This window comes from Anticarsia gemmatalis, chromosome 1, assembly GCF_050436995.1.
Source record: "Anticarsia gemmatalis isolate Benzon Research Colony breed Stoneville strain chromosome 1, ilAntGemm2 primary, whole genome shotgun sequence".
Taxonomy (NCBI): domain Eukaryota; kingdom Metazoa; phylum Arthropoda; class Insecta; order Lepidoptera; family Erebidae; genus Anticarsia; species Anticarsia gemmatalis.
This window is the reverse complement of record NC_134745.1, coordinates 14716723-14732204: the sequence shown is the minus strand read 5'-3', so window position 1 is coordinate 14732204 and position 15482 is coordinate 14716723. Positions and strand designations below refer to the sequence as shown.

Genomic DNA, 15482 nt, shown 5'->3' with positions numbered 1-15482 from the left:
ACTATTCATAAGACAACGAGTCTGGATTTAATTAATTATTAGATTACTGTCACTGCTACGCCTTCAGATAACAAAATGCTTTCGCGATAATATTGTAGCTCAGGTAAAATGTTAGATACAAATAAATATAACTGAACTGTCGGTTTGTATAAACACATGTTATTTTAATTCACATAGGAATTGACTCAATTAAAAATATATCTGTTCCAGCTAATCTTAAAAAGAAATGTAACAATTTTAAGAAACCTTTTACTGGTAGATAATAAAATTATAATATGTAATGTTATTAAGAGTAGCTTAGCTTATAGACTACATAGATTTTCCGTCTTTTACTTCAAAAGATACTAGACTCCTAGGAAAGAGGCTACTATTTCCAACAACTAAAAAAACAACATAAGTACAGCCGCAGCATATCTACTAGTGCTGTATAAAAACGACTTGGTCGAGATTTTACGAGAACAATTTTTATAAAGCGAGAGATTTCGCGAAGTAAAATGTAATGGATGAAGATGATAACGTTGGATTATGGCAGGTTTAAGGGTGCATTGAGATGTATGCTGGGATTACAGCGTGGATGTCAGCGGATAAGGATTCATAGTAAGTGCAGCAGTAAAAGAAAATGCGAATGTTAATAATGGAGTTAAGATAAGTTTACTTGTGGTTGCAAAAATTAAAGATAAAATAATGTGTAAAAAATATAAGTAAGTACTTAAGTGCTTTATGACGCATTTTGTCGCAGCAACAATTAAACTTTTAACATACCATTAATAACATTAAGCAACGCGCGTTTAAGTAAGTATATTTTTCTTTTATTTGCAAAAGTGCAATCAAATAAAATTTCTAATGGAGTGCTCGAGTTTTATGATTAAAATTGAACAAATTTAAGTAACAAGGGTTTTTCCAGTACAATGTACAATTTTGCATGAATTTAAGCGGGTGGAAATTAAGTTGCTTTCTCAAGACATTTCATCAACGACATGAAAGATAACAGAAGCAATGACAAACACGTTAACAGGCAAAGTAACTTAAAACGCCGCATTTGAAGCAACACTCTCATAATTCAATTTTAAACACATTTTCAGCATAACGCCTCTTATTTCTCGAATGTGCGGCCCAAAACAATCCCGAATTCAATTATTTACTTGCATTTCGTTTAACGCAGATAATAAGGGCGCGGTCAAATTAAAATTTATTTACAACAGACTTATTTTATAACTGAAATTAAAACAGCAATTTAATATATAGGTACGAATAGTGTGAAATCATATTGTAATAATATGATTTCACACTATTCGCTATATATATATACGCTACAATTGGAACAATGTAGCATCTATGAGTCTAAAACTAAAGGTCACCGACAGGGAAAGACTGCACGGTCTAGAAGATAATGTAAGAGACTTTTGCTTTGTAGATGAACACTGATTTAGACTTATTAAAATAGATCAACCTTTTCGGGCGACGTTCATAGGAGCCACACATACGTTAGATAGATACTAATGAATTAGGAAATCTAACTTGCATCTACAGTTCTAAGGTATCCACATATATGCTAGCCCTCTTATTCATAAAAATATATGAAGTTATGAAATGCTTATAAAGAGTTTTGTTTATTTCACTCCTTAGCGAAATGAAAGAGAGAAAACATATTTTAGTAGCATTTTAACTAAAATAAGTTTATAGTGTGTTTATGAATAAGAGGGTAGATATAAGTCCTAGTTTCCTACCTAAATAATGCCAAGGATTATATTAACACGGCCTTTAAGTTATATTTCCCTACATCGTATTAGTTATTATTGGTCTTAAAGCTAATGGCTTTCTAGCACAGTTCACTTGCCGTTATAACTACACCCTAATTCAGCGGGCATGACCTAAATTATCAAAGTGCAATTAAAGCTAAAATAACCATTCCCAGAGCACACAAGTTAGTTTAAAATTAAAACAGCCGGAACAGGCGCAATTATGTGCGCGAAACGAATATTTTTAATAAATTATTTACAATGCCATCTAGGGACATTATGTAATTAGTTTAGTTTGTGTTAACAGATAAGAGATGGCGTTGTTTTGTTGGTAATTGTTCGATGATGTGATTTTTATGAATAACAGATTTTATTTGGTGTTTTACATTAGTTATCTAGTGTAGTGGGTACCGTATGTTGGCTAGTGTGTTGTGTGAAAATTTTCATCCAAGTTTTACTGTTTAAGCAATAAAAGTTTGCGGTAATTGCGAGTTTGTACAAAATGACAAGACCAAGCGAAAGATTTAGATAAAATAAACAAAAAGAGTTAAGATAGAAGATACCATGACAAGGATGAAACAAAATTGAGCAATCAGAGTAGTCTTCGTGTAAAACACTTTTACAACGTGAAAACTGTTTTCATTTTCATTGCTTGGTTTAAAACTAGGTACCTAATTATTTCGAGGAACACTTACCGAGTAACTAAAACCAGAAAATCAAAGCATCTTGCTATATTAAATCAAATACACCAAGACTACCTTTATTTGAAATTTTCGTGATATCTTCTTCATTAATTTGAAACCTTACTTATAACTTAGTCTACAAGACCACATGCTCCTGAAAACTTAGGTACTTTACCACCGCTTTCGCTAACATCTTGCGGCGAGTCACTCAGCTCTCGTAGCTTCGTGCTCAGATGGCCACTCTAAAATTTAATTAAACTATTTAATTAAATCCCTCACGAGACCACTGGCCTTTTATTTTACTTCTCACGTTACTTAAATGACGTGGAAACAAAAATATTTTTATCTCATCCTCACTGCGACGCTTTCCAATTATACTTTTCAATTAGCTTGGCTTAAAAGCATTTGGAAAGCATTTTTAACTTAATATGTTGGTCTAAAAACACGTTAAATGTTTTTTCTTGATTATATTACCAGACTGTTGTTGCAGACGGTCTGTGCAACGAGTGCCGAAATGTCCAGTAAATCAAGGTGCATATAATGCTAAATAACTGAATTTGATTATTTCTAGCTTGATCATTTTGTTGACAACAGTATATCTACTTTGTTTCTCATACTTTAATCTAGCTACATGTTAAAAATAATATCCACCTTACATCCATTTTTGTTTAATCTGATTACTATGTAGTACTTATGTACTCGTATATGCCAAGTAAGTAAGAATAATCCAAAAATCTCTACAAAATATCAAACAGTTAACTCAGAGAAAATCCCGAATATATCCCTGTATTAAATCATCGCTTAGCAGAATATTTTGCACGACACAATATGGCGGCATACCCATCCGAATGAATATAATAATATAACACATTATTATGTATTTCCTTCACAGAAACCTTTCCAATATTATCTGCGGTCCTTAAATATATTTCCTCGTTGTCGTAAAATAACTTCTTGAATAATAAACTTGGTGTATTGTTCATAAATTGAAGTTATTACAGCGGCCGCGTGTTTTACTGTTGCTTGTAAAATGATTGAACGTTTTACAGAGATATACAACACTTTTATGTGCACTCGCGAACGTGTACTTGTATAGCCTGAATTCAATGATGTTATTTATTTTATTTTTACTTGCAACGTGACGTAATTCTGAAAGTGCATACGTCTATTCGTAATGTATCATGCGGGTTAAATAGTCAAAGACATCAGTTATAGCTTAATCGGTCTGGTTCTTTTTAGTAGTGAACAATGTTGTGAGATTTTCACCTTTAATTTGTTTCTTAAGTTTCTGCCCTCATTTCTCTCTCAATGGCCTTACCTTCCGAACTCGCTTTAATAATATATTCACCTTCTGTATCATTCCTTATCAAAAGTGTCAGCATTTGACCTAAATGAAAAATGATTTGTTTATACGTTATTTATACAGATAGAATACTTAGAACACATTTTTAACATGCCCAGTTTGACTCGTAATCATTGCCATAACTTGTCTAAATCCTCAGAGAAACATAAACTTTTATTATTATTATTACCTTAATATAAATAATTGTTATTTTTCTTTTTTGTTTGTAGGTACCCAGTTCGTGTAATGAAATACTCTCTAGCAATTCATACAGAGTCGCATTGCTAATTCGAGGCAGTATTTCAGCCTCTCAGAAACAAGGGTCTTTTCGTTACAATAAATACTAAGTTTTTGCGGCAAGCTACCCAGATATGAAACAAACATAAAATATTACGATTATATACATAGTTATTCCTGCTTCTGTGCGCGATGTCTGTACATTAAGATATTATTTTACCGTTTTTCTTTTTGTTTTGTAGATGTAAGACAGTTTTTAAATTAGCTTTGTTATGTTTATGATTAGGTTTTCTGCGGTGTGTAAGATATAGGTATATAGAGAGTTAGATACTATAACATGATCTTTATGTAAGTGGTTTGGGAAGTCACTGCGCTGATTACACTACGTAGATGCGTGGATAACATTAAATGTCGTGGGATTGAGTGTCAATCCCAACAGACCCTATTTGGATCGAAAGAATCAAAGGTAGGCTGTAAGCAAACTCGAGCAGTTCTAAGTTTTTTTGTGCAAACATTCTGTTATGCAACTAGATATAGATTTATAATATAAATGATAGCTTTTTTGTACCATTTGCTACAAATGTCTCAATAAAATTTAATACAAAATAATACATTTATTTATATACAGGCTTCGTTAAGCAGCCCGTGAAAGAGCTAAAGTTATTTGTCTGTGTATAACTGACCACTACATAACAATAATATCTTAACAAAGCTTAAGAGAACAGTTTTACGAGACGCACATATTTATCTTAGTTATGTATTATCGTATATCAGCACGCACTACACAATATATAACGAGAAACATTTTCTTTTGGCTAGCCTTACGAATGTTGAGAGCAAAAACATTAGAAATGAATTCGTGGTTTTCAACATATTGCGTGAAATTTGAGAAAAACCGGTTATCCAACAACTTGGTAAGGCCTCGTTTCGTTTCGTTCGCGACTGGTTGAGGTAATCAAAATTCACAATTTACAACATAAGTCACCTGCGGGCGTTTGTGGTATATTCAATACAGCATTTTTTTTAAATAAATAAATATCGTGGGACAACTCACACACGGTCATTTCGTGCCAATCTGAGCAGAGCTTGTACTGTGGTAACCAAATAAATAAATACCCAAAACTATTTATAATCATCTAGATAAATCATGCATGCTAAGGCTTACCTACTATAATCTTTATATATACGAAACAGCTACCTTAATACATCACGAAATCCGTATTGAGCTGTTCTGAGGAAGTACCAACAATTTCCTAGTGCTAAAACAATCTCAGCACTAAAATCAGAGTTATTTCAGCAGAAAGAAATGATGGAGCATTTCACAATATCATGTGCCTGATCGCAATATCCGGACTGTTAGCGATTTTCTTTCCAACAATGGATTCAATTTCCTACATCTATTTATTAAACGTTAGATATTGCGCCGACGTTCGACAGTCTACTACTTCGGAGAACATTCTCCTAGTTAATACAAGCTGTAGACAAATGGAGATTGTATATTAGTTTGTGTTTTTAAAACTTAAATGTATTGGAAGCTTATGGAGTTGCTAGTCGACTAATAAATGGACATTTGGTATCAAACTGAAATGCTAAATGTAGAACCATTGTGTGGTATTAATTGAATAAAGATTTTTATTATTAATTGTAATGGACTCATTATATAAATGATTAGACTAATAGCCTTGGGTTTGGTTCCTGACTTGAACATGGGTAGGTGTTTAAATTTTTTGTTAAAACAATCTTATTAATGGCCCGGATGTTATCATTGTGCCAAATACCTACATGGCAATCGTATTGCTTTGAAATAGGTAAGCCGTTATCAAAAGTATCATATAGTTTTATTTTAAAAGTGACTCATTCATGCCCGGTTTCTGAATACATACAGCGGTAGTTTATCTATTCAATAGTGTTTTTTATATGAGTTTAAACGCTATTGAATAGATAAACTACCGCTAAATGTATCTCAGAAACCGGGGGTCAATCTTTCAATCAATTTAAACTAAACTAAATTAATTTAAGTTTAAAACATCGCTAAACCAGCTTGCACCAATGTTCATCATATTTTCAAGTCAGTAGTAAACTTTGTACAAAGTACTGCTGGCTACCGGATTGATATAAATTCTACATCATTGCCTAGCTTATAGTTTCCAGATAGTCATAACTTATACTAGATTTAGCCTCACGGGAGCACTAATAAAACTTTTATGACAAATACGGTTCACTTGCTGTATTTTTATGTGTGTCATGCATTGCTACAACTAGGTTATGCTCTTAAAGGCAAGCCGTTTTGTCGAGGTGAAATATGAAATAGTTGAGGTATGTGTCTTTATTGAGGTATTATTGGAGTATGGAACGTAATAGTATATTGATTTCCGATGCTATGAAGTGTTGTTTAAAAAGTTATTTTCAAAATTATTATTTTGAATTCGTTGGTAATCAGAATGGTAGTATATGCCACGGCCAGAATCCATCCAGTGTTATTTGATTAAGTAACTAGAAATTGGCAATAGACTCATCTCAAAAGAATAAAAGTAAAGAAAAAGTTTATGGGTTTAAATTGTAATCGTGTCGTCTGATATAAAATGTTGATACTAATTCTGTATGCAAAATACCAAAGGTCAGTATCTAGCTGCAATATCAGTCTAGATTAATCTAACAGCAAGATTATTTATAAACAAATCAATTTCCTTGAAGATCGAATACACCTACGATCAAATTGTTATCGGATGCAATATCGGTCTTCCTTTACTGATCGACGGAGTTGGTCTACTATAAATAAACAAACGGAAATTGAAACTGAATAGCCGAAGAGATTTTGTTAAAGTTCGTAGCAAACGCTGTTTCATATTAATTAGAAACCAATACATTCTTAGATTAAAAGAAGTGAACGAGAAGTGGCCTTAAATAATATTTTGGGTTCGGTTTTATTTTATCGTATGGTTAATGGTCAATCTAGTGTCAAGATTGTTCAAGGTGCCCGCAAGGCCTTATACATGGCTTAACAACTGGTACCTTAGTATATAACAACCGAGACCGGCATTAAACGTGTGGTCACCCATCTGTGGAATGGCCGCGCCAAGGGTTGATTAACCCACAGATTGTTTAGCGCCCAGAGAGCGCATATGAGCGCCTCAGGGTTCGGTTAACGTCATGGATAACTGAAAATCAAATACACAAATACTGAGAAACGTAAAATACATTTTGTACAAGCAGATTGAGAAGTCATTTACAAAGTGATACAACAAACGTAACATCAACTCGAGACGTTTTACTCGATCATCCGCTGAGTGCGCTAGATATGCTAAGCCGTGTACAGACAGAGGCATGCATCGCAAATTGTTCGTTACATGTGGGCGAAGCTACAACTCTGCGTTGCGAAAGCAAATCGCAAAAGCTTCACAGCACTGAGCAACACAAGATTCATAGCAATGCATCATGGATTTTGGTAATGCAACACCGTAACGCAGTGTTGTGGACTGGCCTCTATGCCTACTAGATGGAAAAGAGTGTTGATTGTAAGAATTCGCCACATACGATCTCTGCAAGCGCCGCCACAGTGTTTTACGTTTAGACAGACGTTCATTTTCTTTAAGTGCGCTATTTAACCTGTGCGTGGTTGATTGCGTGCTCTGCTTGTATCTTCACGAAAACTTAAATTAACCTCGGACTGAGCCTCATTAGCAGCTCGGCATTGGCTTTGGCTCATAACGATCAATTCGTTGCACATGCCTCGCGATATCTGCACCTAGCTTTATATCGGCTGGATTCGCCACACGCGCTGGATGCTAGATGCTGGTCGTAAAATCCAGCTGACGTTTATGTGCCAGATAAACACTAAGCACACAATCTGTTACTATATTACTACTTTGTTACTAAGTCGTGTTTAACGTGCAGCTTTAGTACCCACTCGAGTAACAGTTTAAAGTATGGTGATATGAAATGGACATTTGGTAGTGAAATACTACTACTGCCGTGCTGATAATGTAATTTGAAAGTTTGTGAGGACAGATGCATGTATGTATGCAAAAACGGAATTTGATGGAACTCGGTTACACATTTTGTACATAGATTAACAAATTTGACTTTGGAAAATCTTTTCACGTGAAGGGAGTTGCGGGCAAAAGCTTGTAAATTAGTAGGGCTATAAAAGAACTTAATTGAGAGTTTTCTGAATAGAAAAACTCTGCTATTTCTCCTGCAATACTGACTTTATCGAAAGATGGTATTTTTAAAAGAACACAATAAGAAGTTCTTTAAAAAAACATAACACGGAAAATCGAATCTGAAACTTCAATATGATTGTTATGACATCATCTAAGTGACGCTTGAACTATATTGGTTAACATTCAACACTCTCTTTCACTAATATCAGAAAAATGCTCCTAAGTCAGTCGCAAAAGATCGTACATATCTACACTTCATAAAATACGTATATAACATAGTTCACGTTGCATAAATTAGCACAGGCGCATAAGTCGATTATGAACGGTGTTTCGTAGCTTGCTACTTGACTCCCCTTAATTAAAACTTACTTCTTAGCCGCTATTTAAATGAAGCTTCACAAACTTTGCTTAATTACGTGCTACATTTAATATTCATGTAGTAATGAGTTTAGTAATTAGCGTCTGTTTTATTTTAGGACATCTAGTTATTTTTGGAGACAATACGGAGCTTAATTTTGGGTCGTCTGACCGTTTTGTTTACTATTTTTGGAGACGTATTCGAGAAACAATCTGAAGTGAGAAATTAGGAAAAATATTGTTAGAAACTTAGTAATATGTCCGGCAAAATATTTAATACTTTTGCCTGAAGAGAAAAGTATTCTAACATTGTAAATACTAACAGTGATTTCAACAATATAAACGGAATAGAATTTTCATTGTGATCTGATAAATGAATATTGGTTCTGTAACTTTAAACCTAGTTGTTCTTAAAACAATGATTGAGAAGCAACAAATTTCTAGCGTAACAAAAACTTTTTCATTTAAAAATATACTTTACGTCATCTCACAATCTTGAATCTTCATTTCTTAATTGACTTTCCTTCAATCGAGAACCTCTAGGAAACAAAGCGATGAAATTTTATTTCCATCCTAAGCTATTTTTGGTTTGGCAGCGGTCGGCAAAGTTGGTCGTTTGACCAAATCCCTGGATCCCTGTAATGATTGCGTCGATGGACGCGAGGGGATTAGAAATGGTCATAAAACCGATACAACAATTAATTGGTTTGGACGCAGATTGCCAAACTGCGAGCCTTTGGGAGACGTTCAAATAATTGTTGGTAAATGGCTTTAATGGCTTTGGGATAGATTTAAGGTATACAATAAAAATAACTGTAGTAGATGAGCAATTATGATTTCAATCTATAAAACAGGGGTTTTCTCAAGCACCTGTCAAAGATATAATAAATATTGGTTTCGTATAGAAATCAAACACATAAAATCCCGGCGTAATAGACCCCTTTAATTGCAAACAATCAATTAATATTTTTCAATTGTGTTTTTCTTTGTTATGTTTCTACTATCAGCAAAGCACAATAATCATGACAAACTACAAACAAATTACTAACCAATGAAAAAAGTAGCAGTAACTAAAACATGGGTAACCTTACTTATCTAGATATTTATTCTGAAGAGTATATAGCAACTTTGAGGTCCAGAGTGTATGAGGAAGGTTAGTACAACGTTATCGTCCCCCCCCCGGCCTAATGTTATACTTTATTGAACACGGATTACACACCATTCCGTTATAACAATGGCGCCGATTTGTTTCATATACTAAGCTTCAATGTGTATTGTAAATGCGAAAGTTTGTTTGTCAATTACGTTTTCGTGGCCAAATCACTGAATAAATTTTAACGAATGAGCATAGAAAATATGTAGATTACCCCGAATTTTGGACACGTGAGCCTAAACATAAGCAGAGTAGACCGGTAGACGGATTTAGAGAAACTTATCATGGAAAATTGGAAATAGTTTAAAACCAAACGAACTGGCGTTTTTAGAAATTGAAAGTTTGATCATGCTTTTTTAAATTAGTGAAACGTTTATTTTTAAGGTTTTGAAGGACTTTGGAGGAGTCGATTAGGCAGCAATAGTAGGTTTTAGTAAGGGTATATTTTTATTATTATTGTACCTTTTAAAATTAGATCAAAGCAGAGCCGCGTGAATCAGTAAGCCTTAAATAATGAAGTTCCTATGAGAAATGTGGACTTATTCGGTGGTCTGAATAATTGACATCCATTTCTTGTGATGGCTGTTCTTTCTGAGTGATTACACATGTATTGAGAATAATGTAAGACTGTTAGATCATTTATTGTAGGATAATCGAAGTTAATTACTCATCTGTCTTTCCGTACATGTTTTTGTGCTGATAATGCTATGCGTTTTAGTAAATGTGCTTTATTAATTAGTCTAGTTATCTTCCGCAGTTTTCGCCCATTGGAAGATTTGTCGCACTTTGTTTCCTACATACATAATATGACTTTATGATGTACTTTCGTGTAACATATTCCTAAGAAGTTTCAGATATAATATTTTATGATTGCTTTACTGGCGGACGACATTTTGTGTTTTTATTATTATCGTGTTGGGTATCACTGCTTTTTCTTAAATAAAATACAGTTTATAGTAGTATTATATACAGTATACAAGAATTTTAAAGAAGAAAAGATAGTTCAAAAGTTTTGAGAAAGAAAAATAATTGAACTCAAAGAAATGATTAACTTCATTGTTTCCTAATTACTATGCTTTCAAAAAATATATAAGCAACAAGTGTAAATCGTAACTAAATATTAAGTATATTTTACCACAAAAATGTGCGAGAACTTAGTATTATTACATTCATATTCAAGTTTTCATTTATATTGAAAGTAACTATGTTGCCATCATATTTATTCACTTATTCTATAAAATATACTTGAATACGTACATATTTATAACGTGTGACATACTATTATACAAAAATATGACTTTATACGAAAGTATATGATTGAAACATAATGGATTCTCGTTCATATAACAATGCATGCTCTATTGAAATATTTTAAAGATATTCGCTACAATACGTAATATGTTTGTACATGTATTTGCATTTTATTGGACATTGTGCACAAAGGAATGTGTCAGGTGCGAAATATTGATGTAATTTTAATAAAAAAATATGGCAATTTAAAAAATATAATGTTTATGTTCTGTAATATACAACGAAACGTGTTTTGCCATACTATTAGACAAGGCTTAGAATATGCATTCGGCGTGTTTTGCGAAGTCTAGTTGATGGGCCTGGTTCATGATGCCTGATAATTTTATATTGCCTCAGAATATAATGACGACTGAAATAAGAATTAAATCAGTATCAGTAAATCGTTTTCAGAAGTCATGTTGCGATATTTATGATGTGATATGAATAGCTGCATTCACGAATACTGTCCAGAATATTGGGAAATGGATAACGGAAGGTAGGAAACTGAACCTCATCGCAAAACAACAAAAACTCTATAAAGAACAAAGAGCCTATGATTTTTCAAATTTTATCAAACTTGCTATTAACTTTATTCTATAAACAAGTGTGTATGCCTCTTTAGATAGTGACCAGATGCACACAGGCCGTTTACAGAGCTACTTAAGTCCCATACGTCACCCGCGGGACCACCCGCGAGGCTATTCCGAGCTCGGGTCTTACCTAAATATAGATATATCATTTATTATTTGCACAAGCCTTACAAATCGGAAGGTACCTTTTTATATGAAAATATATTAGAACGGTAGATTTTCGGGACGATGATTGTGTAAGTCTATCTTCAGGATGTTTGGTGTATTTGATTGAAATAAAATGTAGGTAGACTGTAATCTAGATTGTAAGATTGTTGCTTTATTATTAAAATAAACTTATGCCATACTTACCCCCGGTTTCTGAGGTTCATTTAGCGGTAGCTTATCTGTTCAATAGCGTTTAAAACCATGTAAATAAACTGCTATCGAATAGATAAACTACCGCTAAATGTACTCAGAAACCGGGGTATGGACTTTATCATTTCTGAAATAAGTACATAGCGCGATTTTCTACAGTGGTTACTAACAAATAGGGAGCATTGCGTAATAAAAATTAATTGAAGTTAAATAGTTTAAGGTACACTTTGACGTCAAGTTGTATTAGATAGTAAATAACCCAAACAAAATTGTACAAATTAATATCAGGTTCACTTTTAAAAATAAATGTATGGGCTTAATTTGAAGCCTAAAGATTTTTCAATACAAGTCTATTAAAATATCGTATACGTGTAACATAAAGTACTTTCTGTGAGTAACATACATTACCTTTGGGAGAGCAAATGAAGTAAGTATTTCTTTTGTTAATCAATTACTGAGCTAGAGTAAATGTTAGTAGTAATATTAGTACCGCCTACAATCGCCATTTTGTTTTCCTAACCTGGATATTTTCATTGTTTCTTAGTGGTTTATTTAGGTTTATTTATATGTCTAATTAGTTTCACTTAGATCGATTTAGGAATCTAAATTGATGGATAAATAGACCTAGATAACGTTTAAATGATAATTTATAGTTTGAGATAATCTTAATAGCCATTAGAATTACTTTTTAATGACTTTTTGGATGTATATTTAAAAAAGATTTTTGACAAACTATATTTCATGAGGTAATTTTGAGACTTTTTGTGATAAGCATGTAAATGAGATGAGAGATGAGTTCTTTGGTCTCTGCCTACCCCTTAACAAGCGTGATAATATGTGTGTTATAAGAATAATATTACAGTTTATTTCAGCGGTTAATGGTTATGAATATCGTAGTAATATTTGCGAGGATATGTTGCTTACATAACGTGCGTTATCGTCATTGAGTAATTTTGAAAATGTCGCGATATCTTGTTAAATTTCGTAAAGAAAGTGTCAAGTCTTGTAATATTTCTCCATATACATACACGTAATATATCAAACTTGTGAAAATACAATTTTCACCCACGTCAAGTTCAGCATAACTTCATTATTTACAGTTTAGCAGTTCCTTAGAAAGCGGTAACTAAATAAACACACAACTCTCTTTAATTAGCACTTAGGCTCGCATTGAGAGTAAAAATTACTGGCTGAATGATAGTTTACCATAACTCAGTAGTTTCATGTCGAATGCAGACAATAAAACTTATTAAAAAATAATATTTAAAAAAAGGAATTGTCTTTGCTGATTTTGATAAGTGTTGCCAGTTAAAAATGCGTTGGGTGACAGTGTTGCTAGTGTTTCTATGTGTAGTATATAGTGAAGGGTTGGAACAAAATGAAGTGGAAGCAAGAGGGAAGAAAAAGAAAATTGCGTTATTTAGTAAGTGTTGAACAAGTTTTTGTAACAATTTCTTGTCTTTAATGAGCTTAACATAAAAAATGTACAAAGCTTTTTTTGATAAAGCTCAAGTACATATTTTTCAGAAAATAATATTTAAGTAGAATAATTATTTTTATCGTAACAAAAAATAAAAATCAGAATATTTTTTCACTTACAGACTATTTTTTTGGTAAAATTGTAGTGAAATCGGTTTAAAGCTATTCAGCCGTAAGCCTGTCAACTGCAAATGAACCGATAAATTGCGTCTGACCACAAAAAGAAAAGCCGTAAACTAAAAAATAAAATACATTTATTAAAATCGTACTTTACTACTTGATGTCCGATGTGCCATTTGAACCGTAAAAGTGGTATTCGCTAATCGGTTTTCAATCGCTCTGCACATTTGAATTTATTGAACATCAACCTTTTATTATTTAAAAGATTTACGGTTTTTTACTTTAAAATCTTTATTTGCGGCTTTGTTATTGAATTTAAAAATTTATTGTGTGCTGTATTGTAAGCAAAATCATTTTTAATGTTTTCAAACTTTTTAGTATTCTTTGGTATTTAAATTCATAGAAAGACTAGACGATTTATTACTTTAACGACTTGCACAAAAAAGTCATAATTTATTCGAAATTTTTAACTAGGGGCAGGCTCTACAATAAATGCTATGAGTTCCCGACTGTAAGAGTTTACCACCATTATTTTTGATCATCCAAATTCACACATTCCAACACAATACATTTTTGTATCTCAGATAATGTACTTCTTTTCCACAGTTTACTTCCTCGACCTGGTGGTCAAGAAAGTCTTCATATTAAAGATCATCTACGCCTTCGCGTTCTGGGTGCTCCTGCACAAGGCTGGTTGGTTCTTCGGCTGGTTCGTCAGCTATCTGAAGGAACAGAAGCACGACCACGTGGAACACTACGAGCATCATCCACATCATCATCATTATGAGGAGTATGGACCTCCAGGACCTTATAGACGGAAGGGAAATAAGAATTATGGAAGCTATAACCCGTATTCAGCTCCTGAGAGAACTGTTAGTCCTTATTAGGTTTAAGTAGTGGTGAGTTATAAAATTGCACGAATTATTTATTGTTCAGAAAATCTGAAGTGGTTGAAGTAGTGGCTCTTTATATGATAATTGCACGAATTATTGTTTAAGAAATCCATAATTTATGTGGTAGTATTATAAATATGAAAATCTGTCTGTCTCCTACGTCACTTTTATGATTTTCATGAAGATAGTTGTAAATCAGAAGCTCAAGTCTCTACTACTATCGACCTCTGACAACCGGCTAGCTACCGAGAAAGGAGAATGGGCACTCCTGGGCGGTCGGCGGCCATTAATGAAAGTAGTGTCAAATTAAAGTAATGATAACTAGGAACAACTTTTACTAAGAACGTTTTGCTGCAATCCTTTCAGGAAACAATATATTGACATGTAAATATAATGGAATTTCATAGAACAAATACAATTATTTCGTGTCTGTAATGCATTTAATGTTGTGTAATAACGTTACATCTTCTTATAACGATTGCAATGCCATCAAAATGAACAATAATCGTAACTCGTATCTATCTATCATATGGTTCACCTAGTTTCAAAGTGGTTCAAGCCGCCCGAATGTTATCTTAGATGACAACAACCGGGACCGACTTTTTACGTGCCCTCGGAAGCACGGAGAAGCTCAGTTCAAATACCACAATGCGGTCACCCATCTATAGAATGACCGCGCCAACGGTTGCTTAACCAACAGATCGTTTACCGACCAGTGAGCGCAACTGGCTATGAACGCCTCGTTTTTAAGCTGAGCATTCAAGACAGATAAGTCGTCTCAGTGAATATATTATAGAAGAGCAAGATGTTTATCTGTCACGATATTTATATATTTACATGTTATGATTGTTCGAATATTAATAATGTCTACATTTGTATGCAATAATATAAATAGTACTTTTTATTTAATCTCCGAATATAAGCCAAAAATATGTTTTTATACTATTAAAAGTGCTCAAAAACAAAAATGTATTTTGTTCGTCATATAAGTGCGTCGCGGCAATAAAACTTCTACACGGTAATTATAGGACTAAACTACATTAAAAAAACAAAAAATCAAGTTTGGCCGCGGATCGCCC

At 33.2% G+C, this 15482-nt stretch overlaps 1 protein-coding gene across 1 annotated transcript; it reads left to right on the top strand.

The window, feature by feature from the left end:
• Positions 1–13225: 13225 nt before the first annotated feature.
• Positions 13226–14560, top strand: LOC142982722 (uncharacterized). The gene is made up of 2 exons (XM_076129429.1): positions 13226–13334; positions 14117–14560. Exons 1-2 carry the CDS (start codon positions 13226–13228, stop codon positions 14395–14397), a joined length of 390 nt encoding a protein of 129 aa, XP_075985544.1. The 3' UTR covers positions 14398–14560.
• The last annotated feature ends 922 nt before the right edge of the window (positions 14561–15482 follow it).